At 43.4% G+C, this 21,166-nt stretch overlaps 1 protein-coding gene across 12 annotated transcripts in view; it reads left to right on the top strand.

Moving 5' to 3' along the window:
- Nucleotides 1-21,166, top strand: part of LOC144763243 (protein phosphatase EYA4) — a 645,968-nt gene that overhangs the window by 527,666 nt on the left and 97,136 nt on the right. For all 12 annotated transcript variants that reach the window (XM_078648664.1, XM_078648660.1, XM_078648668.1 and 9 more), the window contains 2 exons: nt 11,816-11,958; nt 12,091-12,234. In XM_078648664.1, the coding sequence (XP_078504790.1) occupies nt 11,816-11,958; nt 12,091-12,234 (287 nt within the window). The remainder of the gene's footprint in view (nt 1-11,815; nt 11,959-12,090; nt 12,235-21,166) is intronic.

Below are 21,166 nucleotides of genomic sequence, written 5' to 3' on the forward strand. Positions count from 1 at the left end.
ACGCCCATCCCCCTCCCTTAGGGAAACAAAGCATGGCTTAGATGAATAAAAACAAATGCAACAAAGAAGGGTGGTCACACCCACAACGTCCCCGTACATGGGTACACCACAGGGTAGGCACCCTGGTAAACAAAGGTGAGTGTAGACACAGACCCTTGGGAGAAATACAACATACCCAATAAAAAAGTACAACAGGGGTAAAATCCACTCTAGATAACCAGGAGAGTGTAAGCCCCATAACAAAATTCACCAGAGAAAAACGCTCTGGAAAGAAACCAAAAGTTCCCCATATCAGGATAGAAGGGATGCTGACACTGAAAACTACAATAAAGCTTCTCACTCAAAGTCCTACCAACATGGAACCCTTGGCCACGAGTTCCAAGCAGGTGGACTTCAACCGGAAGAGTAGTGTCAAAATGAAAGGGTGCCCCATGGGCAGTAACCCAAGGAACCGTCCAAACAACCTCCACCAAAAATAGGGAACAATACAGGATACTAAGCCTGGAAAATAACACAACCTCCCCTACAAAAGGGTACACCACAAGATACTCATCCTGGAAAACTGAACCACCAAAAACAGGGAACAGCGCTGGGTACTAACCCTGTAAAATAACACAACCTCCCCTAAATAGGGTACACCACAGGATAGTCACCCTAGAAATTACATTACCTCCCCTGATAAGGGTACACCACAGGGTACACACCCCAGAAACAATACAACCTCCCCAAATTAGGGTACACCGCAGGGCTGTCACCCTGGAAAATTGAACAACCTCCCCTAAGTAGGGTACAACACAACAACTGACCTCCCCATGGCAAGATACTCACAATAGAGTAATACATGTACACCACATGGGTACTGACCGTGGAACACCACACAACCTCCCCTGAGTAGGGGTACACCACAGGGTACTCACCCTGAGAACTGATATGGGGAAATGACTACCCCGACAACCTCCCAAAAGAAATGGGTACACTCTACGTACAAAGACTAAGTCGAGACACACACCGTCCAAAGATACATACACTGAAGTGCAAACTGACTTTGAGGAGTCCACGCACCCACAACTTCTCCTAAGAAACTACACATCCATACATCCATACAGAATAGAGACACATAAATGCAAACAGAATGTTGTAAAAACAAAACTGCATAGTAATCAATTATAAAACCAGTTCGTTAACCACTTGATAAGCGACATCTCACCCGAACCCAATGGTGATGGAACACGTTCAGCTTTATGGCCGGAGAAGAAGGGCTATGTGGGAACTCCATGAAACCACCTCATCATACAGTGAAGAGTTATGTCCCTAAACAGAACACACTTGGCAAACTTGATGGAAGAGGAGAGCGCAGCGAACTGAACAGGAGACAGTCACCAAGTCCCTCGATGAAAATACACTCGGTCCAAAATTTCAAACGCAAGAAACGTGGCTGGCAGAAAGAGAACATCGCACCAGATTATAATATGAGCCACAAGCAACCACAAAATGGCGGCACGCTTTTGACGCGGCGCCGGGTGGCTCAAGGCACGTTTGTGAACTAGCGCGTTGATAGGCAGCTGGGATCGAGAAATGCCAGGATGTCACAGAGGAGAGGATGCAGGCATATCGAGACCGGTAAGACTGTGACCGGTAAGGGTGTGCGCGCGGAGAGGCTCGTGACATGTTTGAAAGGCAGCGGTCCAACTGCCACGAAGCAATTTGCATGACGAGTGTACAAAATAGATCAAAATGCCACCTCCTACTCACTTGCGAAACATAGTCCAGCCTCCTCAAACACGCGCGTCGGCTCACCGGAGACACCGCCCGTGGGAAGAGTCTTGAATCCAAAAGCCATGCTTGACATGAAGGGGTCCACTCTAGGGCACAAAACGGCAAAGTGCACATACTACAGCAAAATCACATAGTCTCTGCGCCCACAAACATGTACAGGTGCCCACCCTAGAGAGTGTAACGTTCTTCTCTGAAAGCTCCTCAATTTCACCGCAGTCGTTAGTGATTCTGCCAGAATACCAGCTTGGATGAGCACTTACACAGTGCTCACTGCAAAGAAAACATATGCTGCAAGTTAGAATACAACACTATCCTCCTCAGGTGTTGTTTGCCACTATCTGCCAATAACTCCAGACTTAATTGAAGATACTGTGGAAAATACAGGCAGACTCTGCTGGATGCTGATTTAGATCCGGATACCTCAGTAGTTCACTGGGGAAGTACACAAAACAAACTGCTATACCACGACGCTTCCCACTCAGAATGAAGGCCAGATGAAATAGATAAACATCGCAGGCCTCAGGGAAGAGCGTTGCTGGTGTGACTTTTTCCCAGACAGCAGTAGGGTGACAGCAGGCTGATCAGTAACAAACGCCCAGGATGCAGGCTGTCCAGATGGTATAGGACACTGGTGGGGCTGGCTGGGGCCTTACCATTGGATTTCAATTGACGTTTTGAAAGTCCTTAATGTCTTTATTTCCTTGTCCTTTAGTTCCTTGGTTGCTTAGTTGTCTTTTCTCCTTACTCCACGCGTAGGTTCAAGATCGTCACCAAGTTGTAATAAAGGAAGATACACAGTCCAGCTGTATAGTTAGATAATCCTTTATTGTAGCTTGTTTCTAGGATAGATGATTAGAAGAAGATAGGAAGTTCAGATGTAGCCCCACCAGGAGCAAGCTCCAAGCAACTCAGCCTAAGTTCACCACCTGACACTGTGAGCCAGAGAGACACCCAGGCATTCTATGATGTCATGGTACATTCTATTTAGTGGAGAACAGTAGAGAAGTATTTTACTAGACAGACCTATTTTAATTATCTTTTGCTTTAGTTCGAGCAGTTTTCAGAGCTCCCATATATGACTAAAAAACAGTGTTCTCCTACACTTTCGGTTTAACATGTTTTCAATAACATATTATGTGATAGAAAAAACAGTGATGCACGGTTTGCCGGTCAGTAATAAGACGCTTTGGCCCACCGCACAGCTCAGTCTAACAAGCATTTGCAATGCAATAGGTCTCGCATTTGCAAAGTTTGAGCTTTTGGCATTGTAAATGACAAACCTTTTATTTATGTGTTGGTTTTGAAAACTGATAAATAAATGGCATTGTTATTTACAATGCCAATAGCCTATTGCACTTGCAAAGCCATAGGTCTCGCAGTTATGTGAGTTTAAGCTATTGGCATTGTAAATCACAATGCCTTTTATTTGTGTTTTTAAAACGAAAACAAAAATAAAATCATTGTTATTTGCAATATGAACAGCTCAAACTTGTGTAAATACATTGCAAATGCTTGTTTTCTTTTTAATCTTACCCTTGTATTCTTCACCCATATTAAAGTAACCATTTTTAAGATCCAGGAGGAAATTTGATACATCATCAGATGGATGCCACCAGTACTTTCCCTTGGAAGGCGGCGGTACTCACCTAGGGTAGCGAGAACCTAGGTGCAAAAATCAATAATGGCGCCACCCAACGTTACACCATAGTGATGATACCTTACACCAGAGATGGTCAAGATTGGTTAAGAGTACTGCAGCCAATGAAAATGCAGAGACATGTTATCTGGCCCCGCACAAGGTGATGCACAGAGTACTGCAGCCAATCACGGTGCAGGTGCATGTCACCTGGCACTGACCCAGATGATGAGCAGAGTACCACAGCTAATCATAGCAAAGCTCTATTTTGTCTGGTACTGCTCCAGGCGATGTCTCGCACTGCAGACCTGAAGGCAGGAGGCGCCTTTCTGCTCAGCAGCCAAGATGGCGTCACTGACAATGCACACAGAGTCCTACACATGCTAACAGAGGGTCCCTCGCACAGAAACACGCCACCCGGCAGGTGATCCCAGATATGTATATCACTGGATCTTCTGACAGCAGGGACATCACAGAAGAATAGTTTTGTTCGGGGGCATAAAGATGTAAGAGCAGAGTGAAATATAATATCGATCACTAATGAAAATATTTCTTACTTTGAGTATGAAGCCCTAAACCAGAGATCAGTTATGGATACATCAGTGGCATCTTGTAAAGTTCCTGCGTGTACGGTAAGAGAGGAGGGAGCGCTGCCCAGGATCAAACAATTGAAGCAGTTCCTCAGAAGACTACCTCTGATACAAACCACTGACCGACACAACCTAGATCTTGTTGCAGTGATAAACAGAGAGATTTACAGAATTTTTGTTTGTATATCAGGCACAGCGCGGTGCTGTGAATGCAACTGAGATTAGATTACACAAAACAGAGGGATGTACGTGTGATTGGGACTGTAAAAAATACAAGTACTTTTAAATTACATATTTGCCTGAAACATAAATTGAGTGCCACTGCGGTGGGTAACAAAAAACCTCTGTTATTCAGGCCAAGAAGCCCCAGAGGTGAACGTGCACTTTACAAACATGCATGTTATGTTCACGTTTAAAGGCACGGGCAAATTACGCGATCTGCCAAAAATGTAAAGATTATTGTTGAACCCTGATATGCAGGAGTAAAACCTGCATCACCCAATCCCGCCACTTTCCTACCCCTCAAGCAAACCTCTTACTGTAGCAGTAGCGCCCCTCGAACAGAGCTAAAGTGCAATGCACACAGAATGAAACCCCCACGTATTGCAAATGTAAATTTATAAAGGGACCTCAGAGCTGAATGGAAGATTGTGCATGGCGTGCACGCCTTCTATTTCACTAGACAGCAGTGTAAGCGCCTCTATGTGATCTACAAACATCCCCGCCCCCAACAAATCTTTCCTAAACCTAAAAAAAAGCATAAAAAAATAAAAAATACAGCTAATCCTGTCTCACAAATCCTGTATCAATATCACAGTCTTTAAATATACGTGGGACGGAACCAGTTCCCCTCCCAGGCAAGCAGTTGAGACAATACTTTTGCTTAAGGCAGGGCGAGCCATGCACCCTCCTTTGCATGCCCCACATCCATCAAGGTAACAAGGGAGAGCGACACGGAATCGAAATGGAGAAACTGAAGCAGAGCAGCTCCTGTAATTTTGTTAGATGAACGGGACACTAGGACCGACACTGGAAGTATGACGGTAGGGAAGATAGCAGGGAACCGGAGGAGGAGGGGCCTGGAAAGGTAGTGAGGAGCGGGACAGAAAAGGAAGGCAGACGTGATTAGAATAAATCTCCACTTTACCATACCTAGTGTCGGTGTCGTTTGTTCCTGTTCTACGACACTAGAGCTCCCTCACTACAGGCTCGATTCTCACTGAGACTCTGTATTCACGAGCCCATTGTCCCGCACACCCTCCCCCCCCCCCCCCCCAATTGGGAAGCCAGACAGTATTAAACGTTGCAGGGGGCTTCACTGAAACGAAACAGATGCCCCAAGGGCCGCCTGAAGTCCACATGCTTGGTCACAGGCACCAGGGACCTCGGGGGCTGAACAAAGACCAGCATATCGAGTCCCATCAGTGATGCCCCCGGGCGGCCTCTTTGGAACATCGATAGTTACTGAAGGCCTGGAATGACAAGCGAAGGATTTCTCTCCGAGTATGGAGATCCTAAAAGTGTGTTAGTCTGAATGGTAGCTCTGCTGCGAACACTGCGTGATATGTGCCAGTGCTGCCCTGTGGGAAGTCCGTATTTTCGGATTTGTGACAGCTATAGTGACAGCTGTGCTGCCCTGTACCTCACTCACACAGTGTGATGTGTCAGTGAAAGGGATAGCTCTGCTGTGAATGAGAATGTGTGATGTGTGCCTCCATGGGGGATATCCCTGCAGTCTGAGGCGTGAGACTATAAGATTTTTGAAAGCTAACATGATAGCTCTGCTTCCTTAGACCTCAGATTGCATGATGGGGAAGTGCCGATGTGCGCTCCCTGGGTTCAATAAGGTTTCTCTTCTGCAGGCTGTTGAATCGGTCCTTCAGGATGCTGCCCTTGGGCTGGAAGAGAAAGCACAGAATGTGGCAGCGGCGGTGACCCACTTTCCCCGTACACTGGGAAGCGATACTCTCGCCCGGGTTCCCCTGAGAGGAGGATTACAGGAATAACAAGCGCTCGCCATGACGTATACTTTTTTTCTTTTTCTGCTGTCCCACTTGGATGGCCTCGCCTGCTTTCCTTCTGAAGTAAAAGGTTTATTATCTTTATGAGGCCATGTGTTTGGCCCCATAAAGATAAGAAACCTACGTCAGAAAAATCTCTTTCCCAATGGCTGGCCACCGTTTAGCATAAACTGTGACGCCTGCCAATGGGAAAGCCCTCAAAAACATATAATCTCACCAGCGAGGCTGCGCATGTGCGCAGCCCACGCAGGCGAAACCTAATAAAAGGCAAAATAACGGAGACTGGCGCTTGTTCTTTATTTGTAGTCCTTGATCGTAACAACTTTTACACAGAAATGAACATGCTGTGACGGCTGCGGCGGTCGCAGACTGAAGGCAAGTGCCGTTACAGAGATAGAGTTTTGTTTCAACAGGTGAACCAGGTTACAAACGCACTCATTCGGGGGCCAAGAGACGACGAGGAGCAGCTTCCCGCCAAGGCCACAGAGCTCGTGCTCTCCTACAATGCTTGTCTTCTAGGAAATTTCGCGACAGTCAAAAGTGAAGGTGCCCGATCCCGCCCCTCAGGACTCAACAGTAACAAAAAGCCACCTGAGCAGTGAACAAGGCAGAATCTGCATTTTTTCATGATAGACGGACCCTCCTCATTCTCCCCCTGGGCCTGCCCGCCCTGCCCCTTATATGAATGGAGCTCATCTGACTCCGCCCCGGGTCAGAACATAAATCGGCCAAAATCAAACCTATTCCTGGCTGATAACATAACACCTACTGCCCTGGTTTGTGTCTTCAGTGAGAGAACCACGCTCACCTGGCACATGCGCAGGAACTCGCCCCTTTCCAAACCCACCCTCCCCCAAATCTAAATCCTAGATAACAGAGTTGAGTTGATCTGCTCATTGGTCCTTCTCCCCCGCCCCAGTATGCAAGCATGCTGTTAGAGTTGCAGCACTTCTCATTGCTCTGCAGTGCAGCCCACGGCCAGTGGCTCGGCTTCATCCGCTCACTCACTCACTAACATCTGTCTGCGTAATGGTGTTTCCTTGGAATTCTATTGCTGCTCTGGGTGGGGTGTATGAAGTGTGCACACTGAGAACCCAAGCATGATCCCTAGGACAGGAGTTTATACATACAACTGATTTGCAGAATGAACAGTGGGTAAGTGAGTACATTCAAATAAAACCTGAAACAACGCCTGACAGACTTGGGTGTCAGTCCATTGAGGTGCATGTCTGCTATGAGTCTAAGTCTTGCAGCACATCTCAATTTGCTTAAGCAACGTTTGGCAGGGCCTTCTCCCCCCCAACATAGATATGGAAAAGAAAGTACCTGATTTAGAAACCTCAGAAGAATCCCAAGTAGTACGTAAAAAAAATTAGGTACTTAATATTTCTTCTAAGTATATATTCTAGAAGTGACATTGATGGTTTTCCAGAGGAAGCTTGCTTCGTTCCAAAAACAGTTATTCCACCGTTTGAAACACAAGTATGCCTATACATCTATTTTGAAAATTGCGGTACCAAACCTTTTTTTTCAAATTCACAAAAGATCTTTAACACATGAGTGACAATTGGCATGAAGTGCTGCAAGTAGAGGATTATTTTAGAAAGACAAAACATTATTTGTGGTGTCACGTTCTGAACACTCCCACTCTGCTAATAGAATTCAGATACTTAACTAGCACCAACCTAAAACTAAGAATGTTTCTGTAAAGAAGTATGATTCTTCTTGAAGTTAGGTCGAAGCTAAGTCAAAAGACTTCATAACACTAACACAAGGCTGACTATAAAAATAATTTTAAGTTGGAGAGCTGACCAGTCTCTGCACGGAGATCTATAGTTGTTTATTTGTATATATTGAGTGTCACTCTGAGTCAAAGGGGTTGTCTTTATGTGCTGTTTTCTTTTGAAGTGTAAGGGAGTTAAATTAACGGCGGTGTATGTTACATCAGCTGGCACCAGCTTCCTACTAAATCTTTTAACTTGACAACATGCATCTTTGGCATCACGAAGCAGCACTGCCCACGAAGGCTTTAGCTCATAGTCCAGCAGGTTATGCTTTTACATTGTATATTTATAATTGCCGTGGGACGTGTGACGGAGGGTAGGTTACCCACGCGGACTCCACACGAGTCAAGGCTCCTACTACTGAGGCGCCCCGCGATCCACCTGCCCACGTTGAAGCACCTCACATCTATGAGGGAGGTCTTACACCTTTTTGACTACACAAATTTAGTTAGGTAGTCCCTTCTGAATGGTAGCCTCTAATTAGCAGCACCATTTAGTGTAGCTATTCAACACCAACCCCTTTTGCACTGATTACACATATATAGGTCCTGAAGAATTGCCAGGGTACTAATTGACCAACATGGCAAGAAACATGTCGACCCAGAGAGAAGAGCACAATAGTGAATGAACATCCCCCGTTAGGGCTGGTGCTACTCTACTTTATATATTTCTTTTTAGTAAGGTGGATTACCAACCAGAATAAAACGTATATCCTTGGAATATCCAACCTTTTTTAAATCACTCCCACAGCACCACTCACTATCTACACACACACGGGCCACACACCCCCACTTCATCATACGGCAAAGGAACAAAAGATCTCTGACAAAGTGCCCCTTCGCGGGTGCCCGTTGAGCATTGCAGCGCCGGCTCAACGAGGAGCAGGTCCATATGATGAAGCATGACACCTCGCTTGCCTGGTGTGTGAGGATCCTAGTTCCGCAAAAGCGGGATCCCTGATCCCACTACCTCCCTGCCACCCTTTTTCCAACTCACCACCACTAATTAGTTGGTAGGTGATTCCTAGCTCAGAGGAACAGCTTCCATTTTCTTTGTAGTACATATTTATAATTGAATCACTGCTGTCAAAAACAACGTGAATATTAGTTTAAAATAAGAGTTTTTGTCCTGCACCATAATTCAAATTGAGCTAATATTGTCAATAAAAAACGGATTCTCTTTACATTGGCCTCTTTCTTCCTTCTATTTTTTTGTGGTTTGCTTCTTTCCATTTTTTTGTGGTTTAAATGCCACTATAAACTGCAGTTCTCTTGCAGTGGGGTTTGTCACTTACGTTTTTTATTATTTTCTTATCCTTGGGTTGCTTTCTGGATTGAATCAAGTTTTCACACTCTTGTAAGTTTGAAGAAAGCACTGGTTTCCAGGGAGCTGCGGCTTCTTGCAGTGGAAGTATTTGTTCTTGGAAGAAGCCACACCAAGATATTTTAGTACCCTTGTTAAATCCCACTTCAAGCTTTCTCAAGCTAACAGCTCTTCTGCGACTTGTTGCAAGCAATCAAGATGGGATTGAAAGCTGACTTCTGGGAAGCAAAAAAAAGGTGTCTGCACCTTCTTTGTGTATTTTATTTTCGGTATTGGTAGCGGGGGAGAATGCAGCTTTATTTCCCCTCCATGCCACAACAGTTTTACTGTCAAAGATCTGCTCAGCCCCTATTAACTAGGTAAATAGAAGGAATTTGGCCTTGCACCAGAGGGTGAAATGAAGGGGAATACCATATGCTTAATAGCGTGGTATATATATATATACATATACACTTGCTACTGAGAACAAATGATGCACATTTAGATTACTTCAAAACACTTTCCTGAGTAAAATGGAGACTGGTTCAAAAATTTAAAGGGGATGTGGATGTTTTGTTAGGACATCTCTCTCAATCAAGGAGCAGGCGCTTATAGAAAACATTTGCTTGGTAGCACAACATGATTGCTACCCACTCCTTATGCAAATTACTACTTTGTGTAGGTTTCCACTTTGTTTTTGACCGAATCAAGTTACCTTGCAGCCTGTTTACAATAATACATTGGTCCCAGTTTCAAAGTCAGGTGGATGGTTAATTTAAACTAACCATATCTTACCCATGGGTTCCGCTTGGGTGAGCAAGGAACCTCCTAAACCTGACCTGCGAGTTTTGTGCAGGAGGATATGTTGGAGATTTTACTGCATAGAGAGAGCTAGGAAGAGGTGGAGGATGTCACAAATAACATAAAGAGAAGCATTCTTAGTTGTGAAACTAAATCAGGCACAGGCAGTGTTGCATCAAATTTTAGATTCTAAGTTGAAGAGCTACTGCACTTGTATCTATTTGTTTCTCCATGCAAATTTCTCAAAGTATTACTTAGGGAAATTTGCCTGGGAAACAAGTCTAAAAAGGGGGGAAAATGCAAGTTTCCTGTTCGATAAAACAAAAAAGTTCTTTGTTTTCCATTCTGACCCTGAAATCTCAGAAATGAGTGCAAAATCTGGTTCCAGTAAAATCGCAATTGGGCTGCAGTGATATTTCTTCCATGTGGTTTATACTGTGAGACTCCGACTGAGGACTAAATCTCCTGAGATTTCTGCTGTGTATCCTGTACGTTCTTAGGCGGTGCGCCTCTCCTTTAATGCTACTAACCTTGCACATGGCTTAACTTGACCTACTTGTATGAACATTTGAGTATATCATCCTAACACTAGAAGTAGTCTTAGGCTGTCTGCAGCAAAAAGGTTACATGGTCACATATGTGGGTAGGACGAATTATCATTAGAGGTGGGTGTAACTTGCAGAGTTTCACTCCGTGGAGTTACAACCCCCCTCCCCCCGAGATTTAGCAGAATTCCTCGAGAAGCGGAGTATGGCACATCATGTTGCTCAGGCTGATCTTTAGCACTGGAGCTTGTTCTGTGCTGTAAATTCAGCAAGAACGGCAGCGCCCCAGAGGACTCCGTTTTTTTTCCACTCTAGTAGATTTTCTACTAGAGAAGCAGTTTTCTCAACACGAATTGTAGTGACCTGCCACGACCGCCCGCATTGAGAAATCTAGCCGGGAGGCATTCTAGCGCTCGGTTTTCTCACTTGCCAACTTAATGTTGCCGAGTCGCGCACAAGAAAAAATTCAGGCACGTAGTGCTTGATGGAGTTTTTTCTGAACTCAGCGCACCAAGCAGAGCACGGAGTGGGCAAAACTCTGTGAACTCCGGCGGCGAAGCAGAGTATTTCGCCCACCCAATTATCATGAGAACAGTAGTTGCATGTAATATTGTTACTTTACTTTAGAGAAAAAAGGTATGTACTATTTCCGTAGAAAGAGCTAAGCATTTAAAAAATAAAACTTTGGCTGGTGGAAAAGGCAGCTCACTTGTCATCTTTGTTTCAGTTATTAATTAAACACAAAATTTGCAATGTTCGTTTTAAAAATGTATCTTTTTAAAAAATGAAAGCATTTATTTTGTTTAAATATATTCAACTAATTGAAACCGATAAGAACTGAAAAAAGAATTCGGTACTTACCAAGTATTATTAATGTCCCAAAAAGTTCTCAAGCCAGTGGAACACCACAATCAAATATACATACGTAATGCATATGAATATAAAATTCAGCTCTTTTCTGTTTTTGTAATTTGTTGTCTTAGGGTTAATTTCAAAACGAAATTTATGCTGATTAAGTCGTGATTCTTCGATATGCAGAAGTTTTCTTTTTCTTAAAGCGGGTGTGACGTATTGTATGCCAATTAACTAAGATGCATGCTGGTCAAGCTGAAGCATCTACAAATGTTAAGACTGTTGTGTAGGTGGACCTAAGCCGGCGCACACCAGTGAACACTTACTGCTGTTTATGAAAATTAAAAAATAAAGCACTTTGCTTTCTGTTTATAGTTAACAAGGTTGCTCCAACTTACTTGCTACATAGTTGTCAACAAAGTTATGAAGGATGTACAATTAAACACCGTATAGTGTTGTGAATTTGAAAGCTTTTTGTTCAACTAATGGTATCTTTCCTAACATTTAGGCCATACCCACACATCCTTTCTACCCCAGCAGCGCAGACAATGTCGGCCTATGCTGGTCAAACGCAGTATTCCGGAATGCAACAACCAGCAGTGTACACAGCCTATTCCCAGACCGGGCAGCCGTACAGCTTACCTACTTATGGTATTATGCTTATGTTTTTCCTTTACAGTTCAGTCATTTTAAATTTAATAATGTATATTGATTTTTTTTTGTTAGTGGTTCTCAAGTTTGTCTAAAAAAAATGAGAACTTTATTTGCTTGTTTCCATCACAGATCTTGGTGTGATGTTACCAGGCATCAAGACAGAAAGTGGACTTTCCCAAACACAGTCTCCCTTACAGAGTGGGTGCCTCAGTTACAGTCCAGGTTTCTCAACCCCACAACCCGGCCAAACACCCTATTCGTATCAAATGCCAGGTTTGTAGCCACTACTGTGATTTCAGTTTTATAGTTGATTTGTTTAAATAAATTAGCTGATCAAATGGCTCAGATTGGTGTACATCAGTGCTCTTTAAACTATGAGTTTGATATATTTTGGGGGTATGGCACGGTATCAAAGGTGGTCCCAGGCCCATTGTGGTACGCTAGTCCTGCAATAAAGAAACACTGAGCTCACTAGCCTTTTTAGGTCTCGTGTGGGCATTGCAGCACAAAGTGCTGCTCCACCTCCGTTAGAGATTTTGTAAGAGAGCACATTCATAAGAGGGCTTGATGCCCCGCCCCTCATTTCCATTGGCTGGCGTCACCGTTTATGGTAAACAGTGGCCTGTCATTGGAAATGAGGACATTTGGTTACCTCCCTTTGGCCTTATGGTCGGCCCATCCGGACTGGATCGCCTACTTCACGGCTGTTGTGAATCAATTTCTTATATTTATGAGACTGTTATATAAACAAGCCTCAAGATCCAGTCCTGATGGGCCGTCCCAAAAGGAGACAGGGCACTGCGTGTTTATTTTTGCATCGCGCTTTCACTTAAAGTGAAAGCGTGATGCAAAAATAAACAGCGGGAATGGCGAGCGCTTGTTGCTTGTGGCTCTGCAGCAGCATGTTAGTGGTATGCGCTCCTGTTTCTGTGGCTAAATGTTAGCATTCTGCCCACTAGGCCCCGTAGATAAATGTTAGTGCTGCGCACTCTTGACTCCATTGCTGAGGGTTAGTGATGTATGTACACTCAATGCTGTACGACTGAGCGTAATCGCTATGCGCTCTTGGTTCTGTGACTGAATATTAATGTTATGGCTGAGTAATGAACGTTGGTGCTCTGTATCTTGGCTACCGCAGTAGAGCTAGCTCTGTGGCTGATTTTAAAGCTGTGCCTTCTTGACTGAATGCTCGTGCTGTGCGCTCCTGGACCTGTAGCTGAATGTTTTAAATCGGCGCTCTGTGGCTAAATGTTACCGCTGTGCGCTCTTAGCTGAATTTCAGTGCTGTGCGCTCTCGGCACTGCAGAAGGATGTTAGTCCTATGAGCTCCTGTCTCAGTGGCTGAATGCTGGCGCTTTGCTCTCTGAGAGAAGTGGCTGAATGTTAGTCGAACGCGCGCTTACAGCTGTGTTGTTGGACGTTAGTTCAGTGCACTCTGGGCTGCGCAACAGTGCTGCTGCTTCTCTCCCTATCTGAGGGGGGTCCGCTCTCTCTCTTCAGCCCTCAACACTCCTCAAAGACTGTCTCCGTGCAGAGCACTGTAATCATGCTGCGGTAGGCCCCTCTGGCGGTTTGAGGCATTTATATCTCCTGATTATTCCGGCGATGGGGGAAAGGCTCAGCTTTGGAGGGATCCGCGTGACAGCGAGTGAAGGCTCGGCGGCAGCGTGGTATCAATGTAAAGCGCAGAAAGCAGGATGCACACCGATGCCCCTGACAAGGCCTTAGCTCCTCGGCTGACTCAGTCGACCGCGTTTGCATATTTGTGTTTTTTTGATTATTGTGATTACCCCGTCCATCTTTTCACATGGCTCCTATTACCATCCTTCCTAAATGTAAATGTAAATGTATAGGCATTTATATAGCGCACTACTTACCCGTAGGGTCCCAAGGCGCTTCGACCGCTGCGAAACCCTTCCTGGCTTCCCTGAGAGATGGTCCCTTAATGGGTATCTCCAGGGTGAGACCAGGCATCCCCGGCGGTCTGGTGGGGCCGTTAGTGAAGATGAGGCAAGCTAATGCCCAGAGTTGCCGAGTGTGAACGCTGATCAGAGTGGGCACCGAGGCGAGAGAATTATCGAGTCCGCTGACCCTGGTCCAGAAACCTGCCGCGCCGGGAATCGAACCCTGGTCCCGGGCCGTCCTCTGCTCTCGGGTCTGCCGCCTCTAACCAGTGAGCCACACTACTTCAAATCGTAGCTTTTCATAGGTAAATAAGCTTACTAGTCCCTCCTTGGTACCGCTTTGTCGCCATTTGTAACCTCCAAGGACTGGACCTTTCACTTGTGGTGTTAAACGGTCTGCTTTATATGGTCAGTTAGCACTATTTTCTTGGGGCACAGCAAGGAGCGTGTCGATCTGCCACTTTGCACTAGCACTCTTAATGTTTCCTCCTGCGCCAGCACCAAGTCATACCTATGCCTCTCCAGCGATGCCCCCACAAGCCAACACCTCTCCAACGATAGTCCCAAACACCCTGCTTCGATATACCCTTACCCAGGGCTTTAAGTGGGATGGAAAAACTGATGAGTCTCTTAATGGGGCGTGGCCAGTGTAATTTAGGGCGTGGCTTAAAATCACGTAAACTAAAATCTGTGCACAGCATAGTGTGCTGCCCGACTTGTATTTTGCTGTTTCCGTCATTGCATCCAGATTTATGATACAACAAGTAATATCAAGCCTACAACAAATCATGACTATTGACTTTGTCAATGGTTGTGAGATACATAAGATAAATAAGCAGGAACTATGGCTTGAATATATTGAAAAACGCTTCCACTTTCAGCCCTGGTGACACCACGACAGTGTTGCTGCTCCTGAGTTTCAAAAAGAGAAGGAAAGTCCAGAAAGAGCATGGCTCTCTTTAAAGGATTTCCCTTCCCCTACAACGCTCACCTGGCATGATGTCATCTCCGTAACTTTTCCACTAGTGAGAAGTGAGCAGTGTGAGCACGCACACATCGATGTGCCTGCTGTCACTGCAGTCCGGAATAAAATGGTCCGCCAGTTCCAGGGCTAAAAACACAGCCCAATAGAGACCAGTTTCGTGGCCCCCTTTAAAAAACTGCCGGTGCTCAGACCCGGTGAGAACTGGCCCTCTTAATGCCCTACCCTTACCTTTGTCCAGGCTGCAGAGATTCATGAGCAAGGCGAGCCCAACAACATCTGTAAGCAGAGCTCAGAGATAGCCAGAATCCACTGTAGCCCACTTCCACATACACACTGACTGACACATGACAAACCTACTCCTCGCTGTCCCCTTCTCAGCTTGTAAAGGGGTGCATGCTCCACTCACGGCACTCGCTGCCCACAGTCTCACAGCTGCGCAAACTACTCTGCCCAGCCAGGGACTGGCAATTCCACTGCTATGCCCTTCCCACACATTTGATGCTAGTAAATAAGTTCCCCGCCACCTAAGTCCTTTCGGCACTTAACAAAGCCCCATGAAGCCGAGCAATTTGGTGCACCATAACTCTAGAGACCCCCAGCGCTTCCTCGACTCTCCCTCAGGTGACTAAAGAGCTCCAGCTGTTAGAGCACGTATCTCCCCACTGATTCGTACTTCTGCCATAACAAGGCACTGCAGTTGAAACAGAAGGACAGGCAGAAAGTCACTCAATTGTCAAGAGATGGCGTCCTGCACATGTAGTGGCCATGTTAGAGTTGGTAAATTCCGGAAGAAAAAGAAAATACAAAAAAGTTATGCAATAAATCTAAAAATAATCTAATTAATTCCGAATTACTTTTTAATACTAGCTCATGAACGTTAACTGAAATTCCAATCAGCCAGAGAATAATACATATTTTATTAAAAAACGTTATTACATTAACACACGTCAGTCAAAGTAAAAGGCAATTGCTAGAATAACAAGCATTTCCAACACAATAGGTCTCACATTTACGCAAGTTTAAACCATTGGCATTGTAAATGACAATACGTTTTATTTATGTTTTAAAAACCAAAACATAAATAAAAGGCATTTTCATTTACAATGCCAATAGCTCAAACTAGCGTAAATGCGAGACCTATTGCATTGCAAATGCTTGTTTATTCTCTATCGGGAGCTATCACAACTGCTAGTAAAGAAAAACTCTTAAAAGAAGCTAGTCCCATGTAATGAGAGTGATTTAACTTTATCGCCCTTGTGTGTTAGATTCAGGCTTCTTTTTTAGGTCATCTGTAATTATTCTGAGGAACTGATCTCCAGCAGACTGCTGAAGAATGTCTTCCAGGTGTGGAGCGTGGGGAGGTGAGACAGTAATAAGTTGCAGAAAAAGCTTAAAATGATGTAAAATCTGGATCTGTCGTGCAAAACAGGAAAATTCAGACCTCTGGAAGTCTGTAAGGCTATGGAAGAGTAAGTGATATTCTGTACTACCTCTACCCCAAAACTACCAGCCTTTTAGCAATACCCTCTGCTGGGTAGTCATTAGAGGGGGTGCGTTAAAAGCGAAGCAGGAGTTACAGGAGTTACAGGAGCTCTGGGAAGCAATAAGAGTTGGTTATTGGCAGGCGAAAAGGGCAGTGATGGGAAAGAATGTGGTGACAGGAGACAACAGGAGGTATGCGTGACTTTCAGAGAATAAGTGAGGAAAGGTGACATGAATGGCACAGGACAGAGTTAAAAAGGGGGAGTCACATAGAAGAGGTTTGCCATGACAGGAGAATCCAGCAGGGACATTAACAGAAGGGACTGGGCAGTTACAGAGGACAGGGAAAGAAACAGAAGTAATCCCTGTTGGAGGAGAGTGGGAAGTGACATTAAAGTTGGACTCAAATGGGAGGTGGGCATTAAGAGAAGAGTAGTTCAGTGGCGTAAGTTGTTAGTAGTCATGAAGAAAGTGAGAAGTGACACGAAAGGTGGACACTGACAGGAGAGGTAAACACCCAGATTGGGGTGCAGTGGTGGGCAGTGATAAGAGTGACAGAAGTGGGTAGATGGTGATGGGAGAAAGGGCAGTGTCAAAAGAGGTGAATACTTCTGGGAACATGGACACTGACAAGAGAGGGGCCAGTAGTGGGACAGGTGGACAGTGATGGAAAAGGTGGGCACTGGTATGTGTAGTGCATACTTAAGGGAGACATTAACCATTATGGTAGAAGTGGACAGTGACAGAAGAGAGGGGATGTTTGTGATATCTGAGCTGTGATGTAGGTAGTGACAGAAAAGTTTTGCTATGACTCTTAATGGGGCTGTGACAGAAGACAGGCATTGAGTATCATGAACAAGAGAGTGAGAGGACAATGAAAAGCAAATAAATGAAACATAGGAGTAGAGGGTAAGGGCTCAATCATGTATCCTTAGTGACCCAGAACCATCTCCACAAGGCCAGTATTTTAACATGCTTTAGACACTGCTTCGTCTTCTGCCCTTATTATCTGCCAAAGTTTCAAAAGGCCTCAATATAAAAATATTTTGAGAAAATCACTCAGACTTACAACAGCTGTACTCTAATGCTCAGTGCTTATGGGTTCATAACATTGTTCTGGAATAATTATTAAAAATGTGTTATTTTTGGAGACTTATGGAAGATATTGGCGTTTACAGAACTTGGATCTCTGAAAGACTTATAAAAAAAAAGTCTGAAAACGAATATTGGTACTGTGAATAATCACTTGTGTTGCATCATGAAGCAGAGCGTACATTTCAATTGTATGCTTCCTCTCCTTACTACCCTAACCGTACTGGGCCCTCTACGATTAGGCAGTGCGAGCCATTTCTATTATGACAAAGGCAATGATCCTCTGATGAATCTTTCTCCACAGACAGGAGGGGTGGAAATTTGGGTGACCAAACTCCTCTTTAGCTGTCGAATGAGGACTATTAACTGCAGCCAACTCCCAAGTTAGAAATCAAGTTCAGAAGCACCTCTCTCAGTACCATGATGTAGAAATAAAGAATGGCAACTGGAAGACCCAACCTCCTGAAGAAGTTAAGTTGAGTGAGAATTATGCAATCCAAACGCTCTGTAATTGCGACACAAAACAAGAAGTAAAACCTAATGCTCTGATAGGGCTCTCTGATATTCCTTTACAACACATTTAAAACCGTAGCCACAGTCAAAATGGAAGATGAACAGGACTCAATAAATAGACTCAGGCAAGATTTAAAGGAATTTGGTTATTGTATTAGAAAATCAAAATTCATTAGTATAAGCACTTTTTTAAGGACTTCAGCCAAGAATATCACAGCCTACTTTAAAGTACCAAACATTTAAGCAATCTTTAGAAGATGGTTATTAAAATGTTTTTTCAAAGTTAGATTCCCACTACCCTTTAATGCAAAATGATAGTTCAAAAGTCTAACAGCTCAGGTCCTATGAAAATGGGGAAAATTCAGACTTAAAGTCCTTTAGAGGGATTCCATAAGCATAGTGCTAAAGTTATAATGCAACATTTGAAAAATAGAACTGGTTTAACAAAGAAGTTCTTAGTCCACCTTCTACCGATTGTAGCATGGACAAACAGTCCAAGGTAATAGATCGATCAGCATAGCATCTGGATCCTAAGTAGGAAAAATGTATTGCATTTGATGCCCCTCCTTTGAGGTTTGTTCTTTATAGAATTTTAGTTAAGTCCAGTGGCTTAGCTTCACACCTCCTTCGAAAGACTATCATATGTTCCTGCTCACATCATGTCACCTGAAATGATTGAAACATCAAGCTGGTCTCCCATGCTGGTCATGAGAAACAAACGTTTGTGAATCCACACAAGCCTAACATTGGTAGAAAAGATATACAAAGGTGTGACTTATAGCCATAGTTGAAATTCTGTTCCCACAGGAATACTTCACTGTGAACATTGAAAAAACATTGAAGATTATCATTGTGTAGTCATGTCCAGGACAAAACAAAAACATTTTACTTGCAAAGAACGAACCATTGTATTAAATAAAGGGAAAAGTCAGCATTAGAGAAAAGCATTTCGGGAAAGCCTTTAAGTTAGCATCGCACGTTTAAAATGAAATGAGCTTTGACTTTTTAAAAAATATGATCAGATTAAATCACTTCAAGTAAAGAATGTATATAGATTTAAAGAACTTTCACAAAATATTATTATATAGAGATGGCTAATGTTAGAAATACCCTACTACCACAAAAATGTACAGCCTACATATAGATGCACATTTTTCAAATTTCATTCTACTAACATTGTTTCTAATATTGCATAAACTGCAAAGCCTCTAGTATTCATTTGCAAAATCTCAAGCCTGTAGTTCATTGCTACACTATTTTGCACCAACTTTTCTACTTTTTGCATTCTCAGCAAAAATCTAGATCACTTCACATAACATCAACATTTTCATTAATATGTCTATAACCAACATATGCATAAAAAGTTCATTAGCACAGCTTGTTTATATGTATTTATGTTACCATATAAATGTATTTTTTTAATCTCATGTTTAAAGCATGCTTTTACGATGCATCTACTATACTTGTCTCGGGTTCATGCATCACTGTGTCTAACGTGTGCAACGTGTACTTTCAGTTTTTCGCGACTTCGGTAAATAACATGTTGTGTAATATGATTTAAAAAATCATGCTGAATCTCTTGCATGTTATATGATTGGAGTTGCATAAATGCACCGATCCTATTTTATTAGATTATTGCTGAATTGAGCTAGCTTCAAATCAAGTATGCTCGAGGGGGATGTCAGGTGGATTTGGGTTTTGAAAGGGACTGTGCTCTCATGATTTCTTAGTTCTGCATTTAGAAGCTTGTAAGGGCTTGCGGCACTAGAGGTATTAAGGATTTTCTATTAATGTTGCTATTCTAAAAATGCCATTCCTAGGTCAAATAGTGCACAAGTCCTCATATTCTACGTTGTAGGTAGGTTGAGGAACCTGGTGAAAGGGTAAAAAAATGCACAATATTTAAGGCATTCTAAGTAAGCATTTTCACTGAAGAATATTGGCACTCTTGGTATTGTGATAAAGCTTCCACTCACCTAAATGTACCATATTGTATCAGTGACATGTCTTACAAGAGGCTCTACACAGGGTTGTATACAAATGTACACTGTGTGTCCCCATTGCCCATCAAGACATCCCTATCAATATTGCTTGTGCTATGTAAACATATATTTCCCTTGTGACTGTCTCAGATGAGCATTGTTTACATGGAGGAAATTATTTTTTAAAGTGAGGCTCTTCTTTTGTATCTGGCCTATTGTCATTTACCTTTATTTCTCAGTAGAAACATCTAAATATTAGACCTTGTGGCATTGTATTTGTTTTAGAGTTTGTTAGCCCCAAGATCCTTAAGCAACTTTGAAAATTCTTCAATCTTGTTGGTGCTACCAGTCATGATCCTCCGCCTTGAGCTGGGTCAGGGGGCACAGCTTTATAGGAAGTGACCTTAAAAGTACTCTGAAAGTGCTTTTCAAATGTAACCACAACAAAATGAAATTAATAACCACAAACCAGAAAAGGTTCGCTATTCATTGTTTTGAGTTCTTTTTACTTAAGGTATAAAAGGGCAAAGCTTGACAGAAGGATAGTTGCTACATTTATTTTCTATATTTTAGGAAGAATGGGTCCATGCTTTGTAGCGTATGCCTACCACCACATATAATGGTCCCCAATCCACAAAGCTTATGAGATGAGTAGGTGTGTCTTGCTTCAGGATTAGTTGTGAGTAACACTTGAATACCTTAGCCTGTTCCACAAAGCATTTTTCAGTCACTGGGTGTGTCTTACTCCTGGCGTAGCTGTGGCTTACTGATTAATTTCCAGAAATAGGACTTGTTTACTTAAATGTCTGTGGTTAACTATGTCTTACTCATGGAAACTACTCACAGAAAAACATAGTTGGAAAACGCCTCTTATTTTCTTGTCATGTGCTTTGCACTGCAACCAGGTTCCATAAAAATGCCAGCAGAGCAGGAATATACTCTATAAAACTGAAAACTACCATTGTGGAAATTTGCACATTTAGAAGACATAGATCCATCATGGCACTTGTTTTACTCACTCTATTTGCCCTCTGGAATGTCTAGATTACATTCAGATCATCCCCTAAATTATATTGATAGACCTAAAATGATATGTACATCTAACCGCAGATTCTTCACCTTTCCTCTAGACGCCTGGCTGAATCTGGCAGTGCTCCTGTGCATTGTAAGCAATGTTGTGTGGCTATGTACGGATTCTGTTTTTCCTCAGGAAGTGCCAACGTAGAGCTGTCTATGAGTGCCACAGC

The sequence above is a fragment of the Lissotriton helveticus genome, chromosome 6 (genome assembly GCF_964261635.1).
Source record: "Lissotriton helveticus chromosome 6, aLisHel1.1, whole genome shotgun sequence".
NCBI classification, from domain to species: Eukaryota; Metazoa; Chordata; class Amphibia; order Caudata; family Salamandridae; genus Lissotriton; species Lissotriton helveticus.